Source organism: Equus przewalskii, chromosome 4 (assembly GCF_037783145.1).
Source record: "Equus przewalskii isolate Varuska chromosome 4, EquPr2, whole genome shotgun sequence".
Lineage (NCBI taxonomy): Eukaryota > Metazoa > Chordata > Mammalia > Perissodactyla > Equidae > Equus > Equus przewalskii.
The window spans coordinates 88157990-88173867 of record NC_091834.1 but is presented as its reverse complement, the minus strand read 5'-3'; the positions used below and the strand labels follow the sequence as shown (position 1 = coordinate 88173867).

Below are 15878 nucleotides of genomic sequence, written 5' to 3'. Positions count from 1 at the left end.
GCTTCTTCCCAGAGCATGGGAAAGCCAAGCTCATGATACCCTGATACCAGGAGCTCAGAGCGTGAACACTGGCAGGTGGTGGTCTGCGGATCTGGGGAGCTGGGTTGTGACTGCAGCTCTCCAGCTGCTGTAGACTCTGTGCAAATCCCTCCAGCTCCCTGACTGCCAGCGTCCTCATGGGTGAAATAGAAGAGCTATTCCACATGAACGCTAAAGCTCCCTCCATCTCAATCTTATCATCAATAGTTTAATTCAATGTTCCAAATCTTTGCTTTAAAAATTTGGGGGAGGAAATACAGGCTCTTTTAAAAAACAATTTCTACGAGAGTCAATACCAAGAGCAGTTTGGAAAAATGCTATAGCTGGGGAGAATCAGGAGAATAAAACCTGATTTATAGACTCAACTTCTAGGCAATGAGTAGGAGAAAGCTCTCAGGGAGAGAAAAAGTACAACAGGAGCCAGCACTGAGAGGACTGATGAACTGGAAACAGGTAGACACAATTTGCTGGAGACTTTCTGCATGCAAAGATGTCTTAATTTTTATTTCTGCCTTGCCCAAAGAAGACATTTTGGGGAAAGGCTTTTTTTGTTTATTAGCATAGAAACAATGGAAATCTTCCTAAAGATGCAAAATCAATCAATTGCAGAAAGATAAGAATTGCAGGATTTTGAAGGTGGGAAAATTAAAGAGCTGGAAGAAACGTGGCCAGTTTCACTGAAGCTAGGCAACACTTAAACCAATGCAAGGAGCCAAAAGGACTCAGTCTCCTGCTCTGCGAAGTTATCAAGGAAACAAGTTTTAAGAAAGATTCAGAGTCGATATAAAGGAACACTAGATGTGCCCAGATTTGACTTTGCATAAGTTTGGTCTCATGGAATCATTTTTATTACATCTTTTTCTTCTGACTACAAAAGTGTTATACCGTTTGGAGAAGATAACTTGAAAAAAAAAATCAGCTGTCTTTGAAGATTTCAAATATCTAATAAAGCCATATATTTAAAGACAAATGGGTGGAATATTCATGCTTTTACTCTGGATCTGAATTTTAGAGAAATTTCTATGTACTCTAATATAGATCACTGGGGGAAGACGGCAAGTTGGGGCAGAGAGAGAAATCTGAAATCTGCAAGTCTAACTTGCTGGAAGAATGAATACACTGCAACCAGTGAGCAACGGGAGTCAGGTAACAGCCTAGCCCACACAGCTCCCATGAAGAACGATGGAACGTCAACTGCATGGAGCTGCCATGGTCCTGAGGGGACAGGGAACCAGTTCCACATCCTGTAAGAATCAGGCTTTATCTAACATCACTTTACACAAACAGAGACCGTGCTCTAAAAAGAAAAAGAATAATTTAGTGTGGAAATCACTTAGAAAATAAATCTTGAATGGCAGTTTCACTCATAGCAAAAGTGCAATTTCTTGTACTGTAATTTAATCCCTGCCATTTAATTTTTCATGTGTCTTGCCTCCACATACTAATTATAAACTTAAAATCTCACTTTTGTATGCACTCCTCTTGTGCCTAAGGTGCTACCTGTACATTGTAGCTCCCACCCCAACCCCAAATATATATATATGTACAAACTCACTCATGTAAAAAATAAATTGATTGAATGAAAAACACTTACTTCTATTTCCATATGAATACAGCTTGCTAAACCATCTCTTGCGATACCTTCTACGGTGTCCCTATTTAATCCATAATTGTGATTACCATAATTAAATGTTAGAATGAATTTCCCCTGAAATTTAAGAAGTACAAAGATTTTCATATAACAGCTGCCATAATGGAATTTAATATAAATAAAAGTATTTGGTGTCTTACTTTTATATGATTCCACAAAACTTACAAATATTAGCAACTATATAAGAATGACAATGGGTTTATGAAACTCAATATCAAACTGTGATAGAGAAATTTATTCAGAATTCTCAGCTGGCAAAAACATTAAGCTTTTGGAAGTAATCTGCTGACAAAACGTTAAGGAGAGTGAAGGTACTAAAGCTTATGGGAGAAGAGATCATTTTGCTTACTTACCCACTTCCTGCCAAAGCTGCACCATAAACCTTCGTTATTGAGAGAGTAAAACTAATAGTTCGCCCTTTGCCTCAGCCATTTTGGCTATGCCAGCAAACCAGGTAGCCCAGAAAAAGCGTCCACCCTCAAAAGCCTTGCAATCCCAGATAAGCCTGAAGGCCATGAATTACAGGGATATCCTAAAACCTTTGCATCCTGAGATAAGCCATAAAAAACAGGCTCATCCAATTTTTCCTTATAAACACAGCTTTTTATTGAAACCACCTCAAATGTTATTCAATAGAACTGTTGTGTGCCCACAGGCATTTGAAGTATAAATACTGCGTTCTCTCTGTATTCTGGAAGCCCAGTTCTTCCAAAAGCTATCTTCTGTGTCTGCTGTGGGTGAGGAGGAAAATCCACAACACCCCCCATAATCAAAAGAAGTTTATTTCATGCTTTCTAAAGTTAAAATCTCAACAATAAATATCCTTAATATTTTACTTCCTCAGTGGTATACCTTCTTTGTTCTACGGAATAAATACTGTGACTCCTTTTCTTTTAATATACGGATTATATCTATATAGATAGATATCTGAATCTCCTGTCAGGTATGTACGTTATCTTGTTTACTGTGACTCACTCCATTTTCAAAATGTACATTTGAATCACTTTTGAGAGATATGCTATGAGTGTATTTACTCATACGTAAGGGCCTCCCTCCGTGGACCCCTAAAACATTTCTTGAAAGGATGTAGGGTTGGGAGGAATCTTGCATTGTACTAATGCATATACTACTAATGTCTATAAAACAGGCTCTATTAAACTGATTTTTTTAAGAATTGAGATGAAGAGGTGCCCCAGCTCCTGGATGATGATACTCCTTTCGTCTCTTCCTGCCTGTGGATTTCTTAATAAATAGCAATAATCACATTTCAGAGACTCCAGATCTGTGGTCTTATTTCCACAAGCGGGGAAGAGTCTCTGCAGGTAAGTGATTGTGTATATGTCCTTAAAAAAGGTTCATGTGTCTGCGGGCACGTGGGGGTGGTGGAAGATCTGTGTATGGGGGGGGGGGTGAATGTATACGAAGGGTGTACGAGTCTATGTGTATCTGTCAGAGTGGGTAGGTGTGACTGCCCACAGTAGGTGTGTGCCAATGGGGTATGCCAGGGTTGTCTGTCGGTGGTGGGGGCTGTAACTGACAGGGACACAGGCTGTCTGGGTGCATGTTCCGTGGATGGGGGGTCCTGTGTACAGAAGGCTGAGTGTGTGGCTGAGGTTAGTGAAGATGACAATGTGTCATGAGTTCATAATCTCTAGGTTTGTCTTTCTTCATGAAACAGGCTCAAACTCACTTTAAAGAAAAGGAGATCAGAAGGAAAATTCAAGTCGAAGAAAATGACATTATATTGAAGTAATATAGGTTAGCAGAAGCAGTAAAAATGAGTACTTCTCAAACACATATGGATTTTTGTAGAGGGAGTAAAACTGTAAGACTAAATATAGTATACAAGTACAGTGATTTCTAAGAGGAGGAACTGAAGCAGACTTACTCTATTACAGATCCGACAAGGTACGGAACACCAGGGGAGCATATGGGGTACTGAGAACAGATGAACTAAACCAAGAAAAAATGCCTCAGACTCTAACAAGAGAAGTTAACATTAATTTTAGGAACTAGTTGTCTTTAAACCCAAAGAGTCCTTACTAATATCATTCAAAGAGAATGCTCCTTACTAATATCAAGATAACCCCTCAAATCTCTATTAAAGCTTTTAGAAATATAAACTCCCAGAGTACTCTTGATACATGAAAATGAACTGCCAAAATATAGCCCTAGGAGAGCAAATTATAAAGAATTTCCAATAGGTTCTTTTGACAAGGTTAGAGGGGAAATGGCCTAGGGATTATAGGACTTTCTCAGTGGGGGTTCTCCGTGAATACAAGAGAAACTACGTGCCATGTGTAAAGTTGGGCATTCCAAGTTAAACAGGTAGAAACTGCAGGGCCTGCACTTACATGTTCCACAGTTATGTACACTGAGGTACAAGCCAGGTCCATTGTTTGGGGATGGAGGACAGCGAAGGAGGGAGGAAGGGGACAGGGAGAGAGGGAAGGGGAGACGTAGCTACAAGAGCATCACTCATTTGATGGTGATTTTTTGTAAAAAGAAATAGACTAGTCCTTAATCCGGCCCTTTGGCAGCTTCAGAAAAAAAAGTGGTGCAGGATTCATTTGGTGAAAGAAAGGATGATAATATAAACAAAATTAAGGCCTATGGTGAAGAGAAAATAAAAGGATTACAGACTCATCAGTAGTGATGAAAATCTGAGATACTTTTTCAGTTTAACCGAAGGCACGGGTAGATATGTATTGACATCAGCATATACTTTTGAGAGAAAAAATACACTTGGGTATGAGGAGTCCCTTTGCAGGTAAAGGCCAAGAAAGAAGAAATAAATTGTTTTTAAGAAAATGAACTCAGAGAAGAGGGTGTTGTGAATTATTACCAATAACTAGATTAACAGGGTTTCAGGGGATAAAAACTTAGTGGTCTCTGGACAGAACACTCCAATCCTAAGAATGCTTCGTACATCACATCAGGTCTGTGAGAACTGTCTATTTTGAGTAAAATCTGATTGATAATGGCAGCACCTGATGAACACAGATCACAAGAATTTTTTGTAGAGCTTTTACTTCTATTTTCTGAAAACATCTACTCATTCAGTTTTATTGGAAATTCGTAATATTTTCTCCAAGATCATAAAATAAGACAGCATGTGAACAATGATATATTAAGTGGTTTAAGGAAAAAAACAACTCATTGAGAACATCTTTCTCATAACAAATACAAAATCTGTTATCCTTTCTGTCGCTACTTCCTAATATTTCTACCAGAGAACATATATGTCTCATGCAATAAAAATACAGGAGAACATTCTTACCATGTTTAGCATTTCATCGAAAACTTCTTGAGAAATAAAATGATAATCAACTCGATCCCCTTCTCCAAAGTAAGGCGGTCTTGTGGTGTGACAGGCCCTGAAAACGTAGAACAGATAACCTAGTCTATTTCTATTAACCTGAATTCCAAAATGGAAAAGGTATCCGCATAAAGTATGTTTTAAAAATTGAAATTGATCCATGAATCATAAATCGTAAAGTATCATAACTGTGAAAACCCTGTGGTTTTGAAGCGCTAGACTATACTCAGCCACTACGCTCCACAGGGATTAGACACATTTTATATTATTGACACCAAATTCTTACTCATTGATATTTGTCACCTTCTGAACCACCTCCTCTGCTCTCACATAATAATACTTTAAGAAGTATAACAATATTTATTACTCACATATTTTCCACCCACGTGTTTTCACGTTCTCTCTGATCTACGGGCATTTTCCGCGTGCTCCCCTCCTCACCCCTCCTCCGGGCTAACCCATTTGTCTTGTAGGACTCAGTTGAAGTGCCATCCCCCTAAGAAGCTGTCCTTGACCTCCTATCACTGGGTTATGCATCTCTTTATACACCTGCAGCCTCAGTGTCTTCCGCCAGCTGCATCCCAGCTCCTTGTTCAGGACCCCATCTCCTCTGCAGTTTGAGGGCAGAGATGAGCTCATTCCACTACGCTGCCAACACTTCTCAATACTGTGCGTGAACCTCCTATGGGAATCTGTGATTCCAATGCTGAATGGAATTCTCAACTCACCCAGAGAGGGCTTCTCTGACCACGGTCGGAAACAACACTCCCAGCCCACCTCCCACACCTGCAGTTACTCTCTATCCCCAAAACTGCCTGCTTTTAGATGCATGTTAGGTTTTTTCCTCTTTTCCAGCAAGACATATGAATCATGAGGGGAGTATTTCATCTTGATCATCTTCCTGGCCACTGCATTCTCAATGCCCTGCACATAGTAGGCATTCACTAATATTTGTAACATGAATGAATAAACGAAACCTGTGCAGCGGCTAACAGCCATGATAACAGCCATTTTAGAGCTGACTATAACAATGACTTGTCCGAGGCCACAGAGCAGGCCAGTGTCGGTCCCAGAACTAGATGATGAGGGTCCCAACTAGCCTAGGACTCTTGACGTCATCCCATTCTGACTTCTCAGTGTTAAGCTCTGGGAATACAAACCAATTTTTAGATCATCCTGTAGTTTTAAAATAGGAGATGAGAAGAGCTAGACCCTTGATAGGTTATTTCATTTATTCCCAATAAAAACCATGAGGTAGGTGTTATTGTTTTCATTTTACAGATGATGAGACTGAGGCCCAGCAATTAAGCAACATCATTAAGTAGCCATGCCAGGATGACTCCAAAGTCAATTCTTTTTTTTTTTTTTGGTGAGGCAGATAGACCCGGAGCTAACATCTGTTGCCCATCTCACTCTTTTTGCTTGAGGAAGATTGTTGCTGAGCTAACATCTGTGCCAGTCTTCCCCTATTTTGTATGTGGGACCCCACCACAGCGTGGCTTGATGAGTGGTATGGAGGTCTGTGCCCAGGATCTGAACCCGTGAACCCTGGGCTGCCAAAGTGGAGCATGCAAACTTAACCACTATGCCACAGGGCCAGCCCCACCGGAGTCAATTCCTTTTAATATCATACTGAGAAGGTAAAGTCGTAACCTCAAAAGCCTCTCCATTACAAAGTCAAAGACTAATAAATTTTTGTAATTCATTCCACTATTCTCCTTCCATTATAATCAAGAATTAACCACACTAGTAAATTTTAAGGTCTTAACAACACATTTAAACCATATACTCAGGAAAGAGAGTACATTCTAAGAGAAGACTGTCAAAACACCATGACATTTGTTTTGTGGTTTGAATACACTGGCATTGCTTCACACACCTCAGTAGGGACCTGAGACGCCCTGTCTACTGGTGACCTTGACAGCCAGGACAGATAAATCAGCGACTTGGCATCCTGTGCTGCTCACCCTCAACATGGCCTTTACACACTGCCTGGAATTTGCATTTCTCAACCAAAGGATTAAGCGGCAGGAATTTTTCCAGAATTTCTAAAAGGAAGACAAAGTAGAGAAGCAATTTGAAGCTTCTAGGCAGGTAAACAAAGAGATGGCTTCACTGACATGGCAAATGCTGATGACAGAACTGCATCTTCTGTGGCACTTTCTATTAAGAAGGGCCTAAGATGACCTGCGGTTTTTTTAATCTGTCATCCAATTTTCACATAAAGATACATTCGCTGTGTAGTATGCCGCTCAAATATGAAGACCTTAAAAAGGAAATATTTCATAGTGAAAGCAATGTTTCGCTAAACTCACTTTGAAAAAATGATGCCAAATTTTAGACAAAGAAACTTGGGCCACCACCTTCAATATCTCTCCTCTCCCCTGTTTAAATATAATTTCAAGTGTAATTTAAATTTCCATGAGTTTATTGTTTACTAATTAAATCATGGTGAATTAGTTAAATCATAGTTTATAATGGGGGCCATATTCCCTGCTAGTTTCAACTAACAGATAAAAGAACTGAGTTAGAGATTAACCCCAGACCACAGCACTGCCCCTAAAAGTCTAAGGGTGAGTTTAGACATTCTAAAGGCCAATTCATCGGCCAGCTGTCCTGGAGGATCCTAATAAGCCAAGCCCACAGAGAGGAGCAGATGATCAGGAGAAAAAGGCATCTGGAAGGCCAGGCCAAATAAGGGAATGTTAAAATATCCAGGGAAATACATGAGGAAGAAAAGATGTGTAAGAAGAGCTCGCAGGTGGATGAGGAAATAGAAATTTTTTAGTTTGATTCAGAAGCATGCAGATTTAGAATCTCAATTGTGGACCAGACTGTCTCAGGAAATAATGAACTTCTTGTTACTGCAAATATTTAAGCAGAGGCTTGGCTGTGAGTGCATCTAAAGTCAAGCATATTGAAGCACATCGTATTGTTGGTAAGTGAACTCTGTGAATGGGTGTCCACAAAAGCCCAGGTACTCTTGGAGCACTTAGTAGGCAAATTAAATTGATCCGAAAGCCCAATGCAAATATATGTCAGTAAATTGCAGGACACGATATTTTTTTTTTTTGAGGAAGATTGGCCCTGAGCTAACGTCTACCAATCCTCTTCCTTTTGCTGAGGAAGACTGGCCCTGAGCTAACATTCGTGCTCATCTTCCTCTGCTTTATATGTGGGACGTCTGCCATAGCGTGGCTTGCCAAGAGGTGCCATGTCCGCATCCAGGATCCAAACTGGCGAACCCCGGGCCACCGAAGCGGAACGTGCACACTTAACTGCTGTGCCACCAGGCCAGCCCCTGCTGGACAGGATTTAAGAGATCATGAACACAGAAGATTCCAGCACACACTGTGTCTGAGTATCAAATTTCAGGAAGCCACTACTTTGTCCACTTTCCAGTAACAACACACCACTTTCTAACTCATGCCATCATCACCTGTCGCCACGTCCTAACTGTTCTCCTTGTCTCCAGCCTTCCCTCCCCAAGCTGTCTCCCATATGGCCGGCAGGGTGTGCTTTCTAAAATGCATCTGTGATCGTGACACAATTCTGCCTAGAAGCCCTTTATGATCAAACCTCTGTCTATCTGTCTGGTCTCACCTTCTGCCATCTCCCTTATACTTCAAGTGTAGCCATTCTAGAGAGAGTCCTTTCAGTTAACCAAACGTGCCTGTTGTTCTTTCCGCCTAGAATTCACCCCCGACTCAAGCCCCACATCCTACTCCTCTTTAACATCTATCACAGAGGCTCTTTACTTCCCTCCTCACAGCACCCACCTAAGTATCTTGTTAGACAGCATTTGCTTATCTAAATCTCACCCTAGATTATAAGCTGCCAGGAGGACAAGACCCATGTCTGTCTGTTTCAGTTTTACCACCAGCACATGGCACGTGGATGGCACTCAGCCAACACTGATTGAACAAATGAACCATTTCTATATAAACAGACTTTAGATTAGACTGTAGTGAGGTAGCTGAACCTCATACCATCTCACTTAGCTAAATAGCTGTGGTTCTTTATTGTACTGTTTTACAGGGCTAAAAGTAAAATATGTTTAGTAGTCAACACCACGAGAAAGGTTATGAAAATAGAGATTGCTAGAAAATAGAAATCTAAGGAAGAAGAATAAAATTTTTCTTTCATGACCATTCAGATCACTTTCAGGGCCTCCACTCTGGAAGATGAGCAGGCAGGCTGGTGTTGTTTTGTTCCCCTCATCATCCAGCGCTCTTCAGGAAGCCACTGATCTGTGTGGTAATATTAAGGATGGAAATAGAGAGACTCTGACGGCAGTAAATGCATATGTCCAGCCCACTGATAACTAATACAGATAAAGAAAGAACATCTAACCTATTTCTAAAACCAACAACAAATAGTAAAGTTAAAACCTAAGACAAGAGCAAATCCCTCAGCCACACCAGTACTTGTTATACCACCGAGTTATGTTTCTAATATTTATATATCTGGATGTGCAAGTTAGCACACAAACATCACATTGAATGTCTTGGTCTCGGGTCAAGGCAATTTAAAAAGGAAGACAAAACACCAGGAAAAATGAAATAAATAGGAGGAAAGAAAAGATTCAAGCAAATGGCAAAGTGCCTCTGTAAATGCTTACATGTCTCATGATGAGATGGTATTCATGCCTTTTTTTCTTTTCATTTAATTAAAAATAAATAAAATTTATGTTAGATAAAGAATAAAATAAAATAGAATATAAACAAGAGTAATGAGCTGCTCCTGAGGCTGTGCTTGGTTTTATCATTCGTTTTAATTAGAAAGTTGCTGCATATAATAGTAGTAGTATCTTATTCTCTCAATGGATGGAATTACTAGCTGTCTACTATCCTTTTGTATCCAATGCTATGATCTTTGATTCACATCCTGATGGGATTTTTTAGAATGATTTGCCATTGAATAAACCCTGATCTCTGCCTCCATGAGGATGTCAACGAATGGCTGGACGATGCTTCTGAGCCTGTGAGGGAGGTGGGTGAGTGAGGGTGCAGTTGGTAGTGGAAGAGTCAGGAGCATCTTTGCATTCACCATTAATACTACCCAGAGGAGAAAAATAGCAGTGGCAGCAGTAACTGTATAGACATGATGCTAATTTTAGGATTTTGTTTTGCCATCTTGTGCCTCCACACACACTGTACACACCACCAATTATTTAGGATCTGAGTTCCTCACTAGATCACAAATTTCATTAAGGAAAAGACCTTGCCAATCTCATTCTCACTGTGTCTTCAGGGCCTAGCACATGGGAGGAACTCAATAAACGCTTACTCAAAGAATGAATGAGCAAATGAATGAATCTATCCTTCTCTCCATATATCCATCAGCACAGGTTGGGCAAAATCACCTATGCTTCTTATCACAGTAATTTCCCACTAAACGTTGCATGCAATGCCCTTCATTCATTCATTCATTCATTCACTCATTCAATCAGTTACTCATTTAACAAATATTTTTCATGCATGTATTAAGTGCCTGGCCATGTGCAGGGCACTGAGAACTCAATGGTAAGCAAAGCTGACATTAGTCCCTACCCTCACTGGGCATACAGATGAGCAGGGAAAACAGGCATTAAATCATTTAATAACAAGCCTAATGGATAAGCCTTCTAATAGGGGAAATAGAGGATTTAACGAACATGAATAATTAGGGGGCCTACCCGGGTGAGAATGTAGCATCAGACTGGATCAGAATCTTAACTCTGATGATGAGTGAATAAACATCTCCAAGAACACATCTGACCCTGTGTGTGTCAGCAGCGCTATCACAAACAAACATGAAGGACCAGGCCACCAACCATTTGCAAAACAACTGGTACCAAGATGTGAAAGGAATTCTAACCAGAGAAAGGCTTGGTTCTCCCAAGTCACTTTGGTTTGCTAAAAGGTTCCAGGTTTACATCTTAGCACAATAGTCAGGAGGCCCCCCTTTGCCCTAGTTTGACCTACCATTCATTGCGTTCCACTTATCTTTTAAAACAGGTTCAGTACTCCCATATGAGCATAATGGCCCTCTATCCTTTTTATTCTAATATTAAGTTTTAATTTAGTTTTCTTACTTCAGGGTGTTTAAGACATATTAATGAATAAACTATTCTATAGTATTTGTATCCTAGAGTTGTTCAAACGAAGGATGTAATTTTAGATATCTAAATAAATGTACCTATTTAAAATAGTATTTACATTGTTTGAATATGTGTAGCCTGAGGGAAGGAACTTTTCTGTAATAGCATTAGAAAATAATTTGCATTTATTTTTCTTGCTGTCCAATGCATCTTTGCAGCCACATCTTCAGGTCACTAACAAACATCACTAATCTAAAAGCGATTTCTTTGTTATACATAAAAAATACAAGAGGAAACCAGTTCAAAAGACGACAGTGATAATTTGAAATCTGACTCCTGGAAACCTTTAAAAAGTCTGTAGGGGCTGGCCCGGTGGCGTAGCAGTTAAGTGCGCACATTCTGCTTTGGCGGCCTGGGGTTCACCGGTTCAGATCCCGGGTGTGGACATGGCACCTCTTGGCAAGCCATGCTGTGGCAGGCGTCCCACATATAAAGCAGAGGAAGATGGGCACGGATGTTAGCTCAGGGCCAGGCTTCCTCAGCAAAAAGAGGAGAATTGGCAGCAGATGTTAGCTCAGGGCTGATCTTCCTCAAAAAAAAAAGAAGTCTGTAAATCCAGCTGAAGGAGTTTTTGGATGGTTCTAGTTTTTCGGATATTTCCCTCTATTTTAACTGGGTCATTAGGGAATCAGGCAGCAAAACAGTTGCTCCAGAAAACTGAAAGCATATTGACGGCTATCCTGGGGACATGAGAAGGGAACACTTTTGCTGCCCCCTTCCATCCTCCTCCTTTTCCTTCCTCCTGAAATAGGCCTCAAAAAAAGCAGATCTGTGTGGAGATAAAGCTGAAGTGCTGTCAGCATGAGTGCCGGCAGAGCTGAGGAGAGGCTGTCACGGGTGCACAGGCTCGCCCATCACGCATCACAACATTGTGATTCCCGCTGTCACACTGCACAGCGACAGGATGAGCCTGCGTTCCAGCGCCACGATGCTTAATGAAAAACACCTGCATTTTCAAACCTTGGAGAATGATTTTGGCTGGCACTGAATTAAGTTAAATATTCAGAGAATTAAAGTAAAAAATATATATATATTACCCAGTGTGTATCACAGTGTAATAAATGGCAAAGAAGCTGATAAGCCTTCTATGGAAAAAGTGCACAATGGCATGGATGAATCATGTTTCTGTTTTCGTTTTCTTTTTTTGAGGCGGGGGTCACTTCCATGTGTTTACTGTCTGCTTCGCAGAAGACAAAATATTTTGTTTCTTCTTGCTATTTGTTAAGTTCTTCTTTTACTTGAAGTATACTTAGCAATCGTCTCTACCACATCAATTAGAATGACACGAGAATCAAGATTTCTAGTCATTCCAAGACCAGGTAATCACATCGATCCTATATTATTAATAATGCACCTTCCAGGACTACAGCACTCACGGTGCGCTCTCCTTACCAAGGTTAACATCTACTGAACATTCAAGTCACTTACCACTTTCAGCTCAGCTGTAAAATATAACTTAAATATTAAGTTGTTTTGTACATTTTTGAACTTGCTTAAAATCAATAGTCAAAATTAGCAATATCCACGATTTTACAGCCTTACCAAACAATAAGCAAACTTACCCATATCTGAAGTAAGTGTTAAACTCTCTGCAGAGGCGGTGAGCAAGTTCTCGTTTCCCACAAGCCTGAGGACCGACTAATATCAACATGGGGTAAGGGGCATCCAGACTGGGAAGAGTGCTGCAACACAGGGCAGAGCAGTGACGGCCCATTCCAGTCACAGACACAGCGTGTTAGCTGCATCCAGTGTGCAGAGTGTCTGGGTCACAATCACAACTAATTCAGCAGACAAGCACTTGCTATGTAGACCCTGTATAGAACAAAGGTCCTACTTTCCAGAAGCAAGTTGATTATAACATGCCAAAAATAATACTCAAAGCATAGATAAAATCCAAATACATGTAAATTTACTTTAACAACCTTTTTAAAAGGAAAAATACGGTAAGATATATTAGTTCTTAGTTGATAGAATTCTCCCCTAAGAACTTCAAAATCAAAGAAATAAGACTGTACTCTGCAAGTTAAACTTTAACATCCATACCTGTTGAATTAGAACACAGATATGCAAAGAAAATGGTAATAACTAAAATTTACCTGAGCAATTACTATGTGCCAGGCACTACTCTAGGAGTCTTACACACATTACCACATTTTAATTATCACAGGAAGCTAATGAAAATATTCCCAGCATCATCCCTATGTAAAACATGAAGAAACTGAAGTACAGAGAGGTTAATTAACTTGCTCAAAATAATAGCTAATAAGTAAGAGCTGATGTATGAATCTAGGCATGGCTTCTGGGCCTGAAAGATTGAACTAAAGAATGAATTTATTAATAAAATCTCCTGCAACATACTGAGCTGGTGTCTGGATTCCACTCATGACACAAATTATAGAAATAAACAATAAAATATAAGATTTTTTATTTACTTTTTTTCCTGCTTTATCTCCCCAAATCCCCCCGTACACAGTTGTATATCTTAGTTGCACGTCCTTCTAGTTGTAGGATGTGGGACGCCGCCTCAACGTGGCCTGACGAGTGGTGCCATGTCCGCGCCCAGGATCCGAACCCTGGGCCGCCAGAGTGGAGCGTGCGAACTTAACCACTCGGCCATGGAGCCGGCCCCAAGATTTTTTAAAAATACGTAGCTGAGGTGTAGATTCTATGAAGAATGGGGGCAGTGGCAGCATAATTTTTCAATCTCTCTGAATACCCACGTGAAAGCAGAAAAACTTAGGAGCAAAAGCTCAAGGAAAGCATGGACAACAAAAACAGATGAAAAACTATCTTCATGAACCACAAACCCACGAGACTATCAGAGGAAGAAGCAAGGGGGCAGCATCTGACAGACCTGAGAACAAGGGAACCCCAAAACAGTCAAGGGATATCCAGTGGAAAGCAGGCAGGCTGAACCTGTCCACGTACAAAAGCTTGAACGCGAATGTGCATGGCAGCTGTATTTGCAATAGCCAACAACTGGAATCAGCACAGATGTCCTTCAAGAGATGAGTGGTTATACTAAGTATGGTGCATCCACACCAAGGAAGCCTACTCAGCCATAGGAAGGAAGGAACTAGTAATAAACCCAACAACTTCGATGACAATCCGGGGAATGAGGCTAAGTAAAAATAAGCCAGTTCCAAAAGGTGATATACTATATGATTCCATTTGTATAACGTTCTTGAAGTGACAACATTATAGAGATGGGGAGCAGACCACTGGTTTCCAGGGACTAGGGAAGACGAGGAGGGGGAGGTGACTTTGGCTATAAAAGTGAAACACAGGGATTCTTGAGACAAAACTCTTCTGTATCTTGACGGTAGTGGTGCTCACAGGAATCTACACGTGACAAAATTGCACAGAACTAAATATGCACACAAGTACATGCAAAACGGATGAAATCTGATAAGGCTGGGGGATTGTATCACCATCAATATCCTGGCTCATATTCTACTATAGCTACACAAGATATTACCACTGGGGGAAACTGGCTGAAAGACACATAGAATTTCTCTGTGTTATTTCTTACAAGTGCATGTGAATCTAAAATCATCTCAAGACAAAATTTTTCGAAAGATTAAAAAGAAAATAATTTGAAAGCAAGTAACAAATATGGAAGCAAAGCAGATCTTCTTCCTGCAGAAGAAAACCAAAGCAAAGGAATAGAACAAATGTTAAAGAGCGTAATTCAAGAAAATTTCCCTGAAATAAAAAATAAAACAAAACTATATATTGAAAGAGCACAAGGCATACCTGAGAATATTAGCCCAGAACAACTAATATCAAGACATAGTCTAGGGGCCGGCCCAGTGTGCAGCAGTTGGGTGTGCATGCTCTGCTTTGGCAGCCTGGGGTTCGCCAGTTTGGATCCCGGGTGCGGACACGGCACCACTTGCCAAGCCATGCTGTGGTAGGTGTCCCACATGTGAAGTAGAGGAAGATGGGTGTGGATGTTAGCTCAGGGCCAGTCTTCCTCAGCAAAAAGAGGGAGATTGGCACCAGTTAGCTCAGGGCCAATCCTCCTCAAAAAACAAACAAACAAAAAAGACATAGTCTAGGGACTGGCCCCATGGCCCAGTGGTTAAGTTGCTGCACTCCTCTTCGGTGGCCCTCGGTTTCGCCACTCGAATACTGGGTGCAGACATGGCACTCCTCATCAAGCCATGCTGGGGCGGCATCCCACATGCCACAACTAGAAGGACTCACAACTAAAACTACACAACTATGTACTGGGGGGCTTTGGAGAGAAAAAGAAAAAATAAAATCTTTAAAAAAAAAAAAGAAGACATAGTCTAGTAAAATTACTGGACTTTAAAGAAAAAGGGAAAAAAATGCTGAGTTAGAAAAAGAGAATACATGACTTATCAGAGAAAGAAAATTAAATTGTCATCAGATTTTTGAAAGCAATGTTTTACACCAAAAGAAAATGGAGTGACGTCTTTACTATATTCAAGGAAAAAAGTGTGAGCCATGGACTTTATATACAGCAGAAATGACTTTCAAGTATAAAGGGCAGAGAATATTATCAACTTGTAAGAGTTCAAGGGATATTGATCCCATAGCCCTTCCTAAGGAATCTACTAGAGAACAGGCTTCACAACCAAAGTGACTCGCAAGAGATCAATATCAGGGCTGGTTGCGAGCAATAAATATGCAGTTATCCACAGAATCCAGATTAAATGACAGCAAAGGAGAAAGCGTTGCATGTGATGGATATATGTTCT

At 40.5% G+C, this 15878-nt stretch overlaps 1 protein-coding gene across 8 annotated transcripts in view; it reads right to left on the bottom strand.

Annotated features, from left to right (window-relative positions):
• LRGUK (leucine rich repeats and guanylate kinase domain containing) overlaps positions 1–15878 on the bottom strand; it is a 108990-nt gene that overhangs the window by 50189 nt on the left and 42923 nt on the right. For 6 of the 8 annotated variants that reach the window (XR_011539585.1, XM_008520779.2, XM_070617743.1 and 3 more), the window contains 3 exons: positions 12714–12833; positions 4971–5067; positions 1634–1747 (listed from right to left, as the gene is read on the bottom strand). Coding sequence is in view for 7 of the 8 variants with exons in the window: in XM_008520779.2 (XP_008519001.2) it covers positions 1634–1747; positions 4971–5067; positions 12714–12833 (331 nt within the window). In the remaining variant the exon portion in view is untranslated. The remainder of the gene's footprint in view (positions 1–1633; positions 1748–4970; positions 5068–12713; positions 12834–15878) is intronic. The other 2 variants (XM_070617742.1, XM_070617739.1) reach the window with 1 other exon arrangement.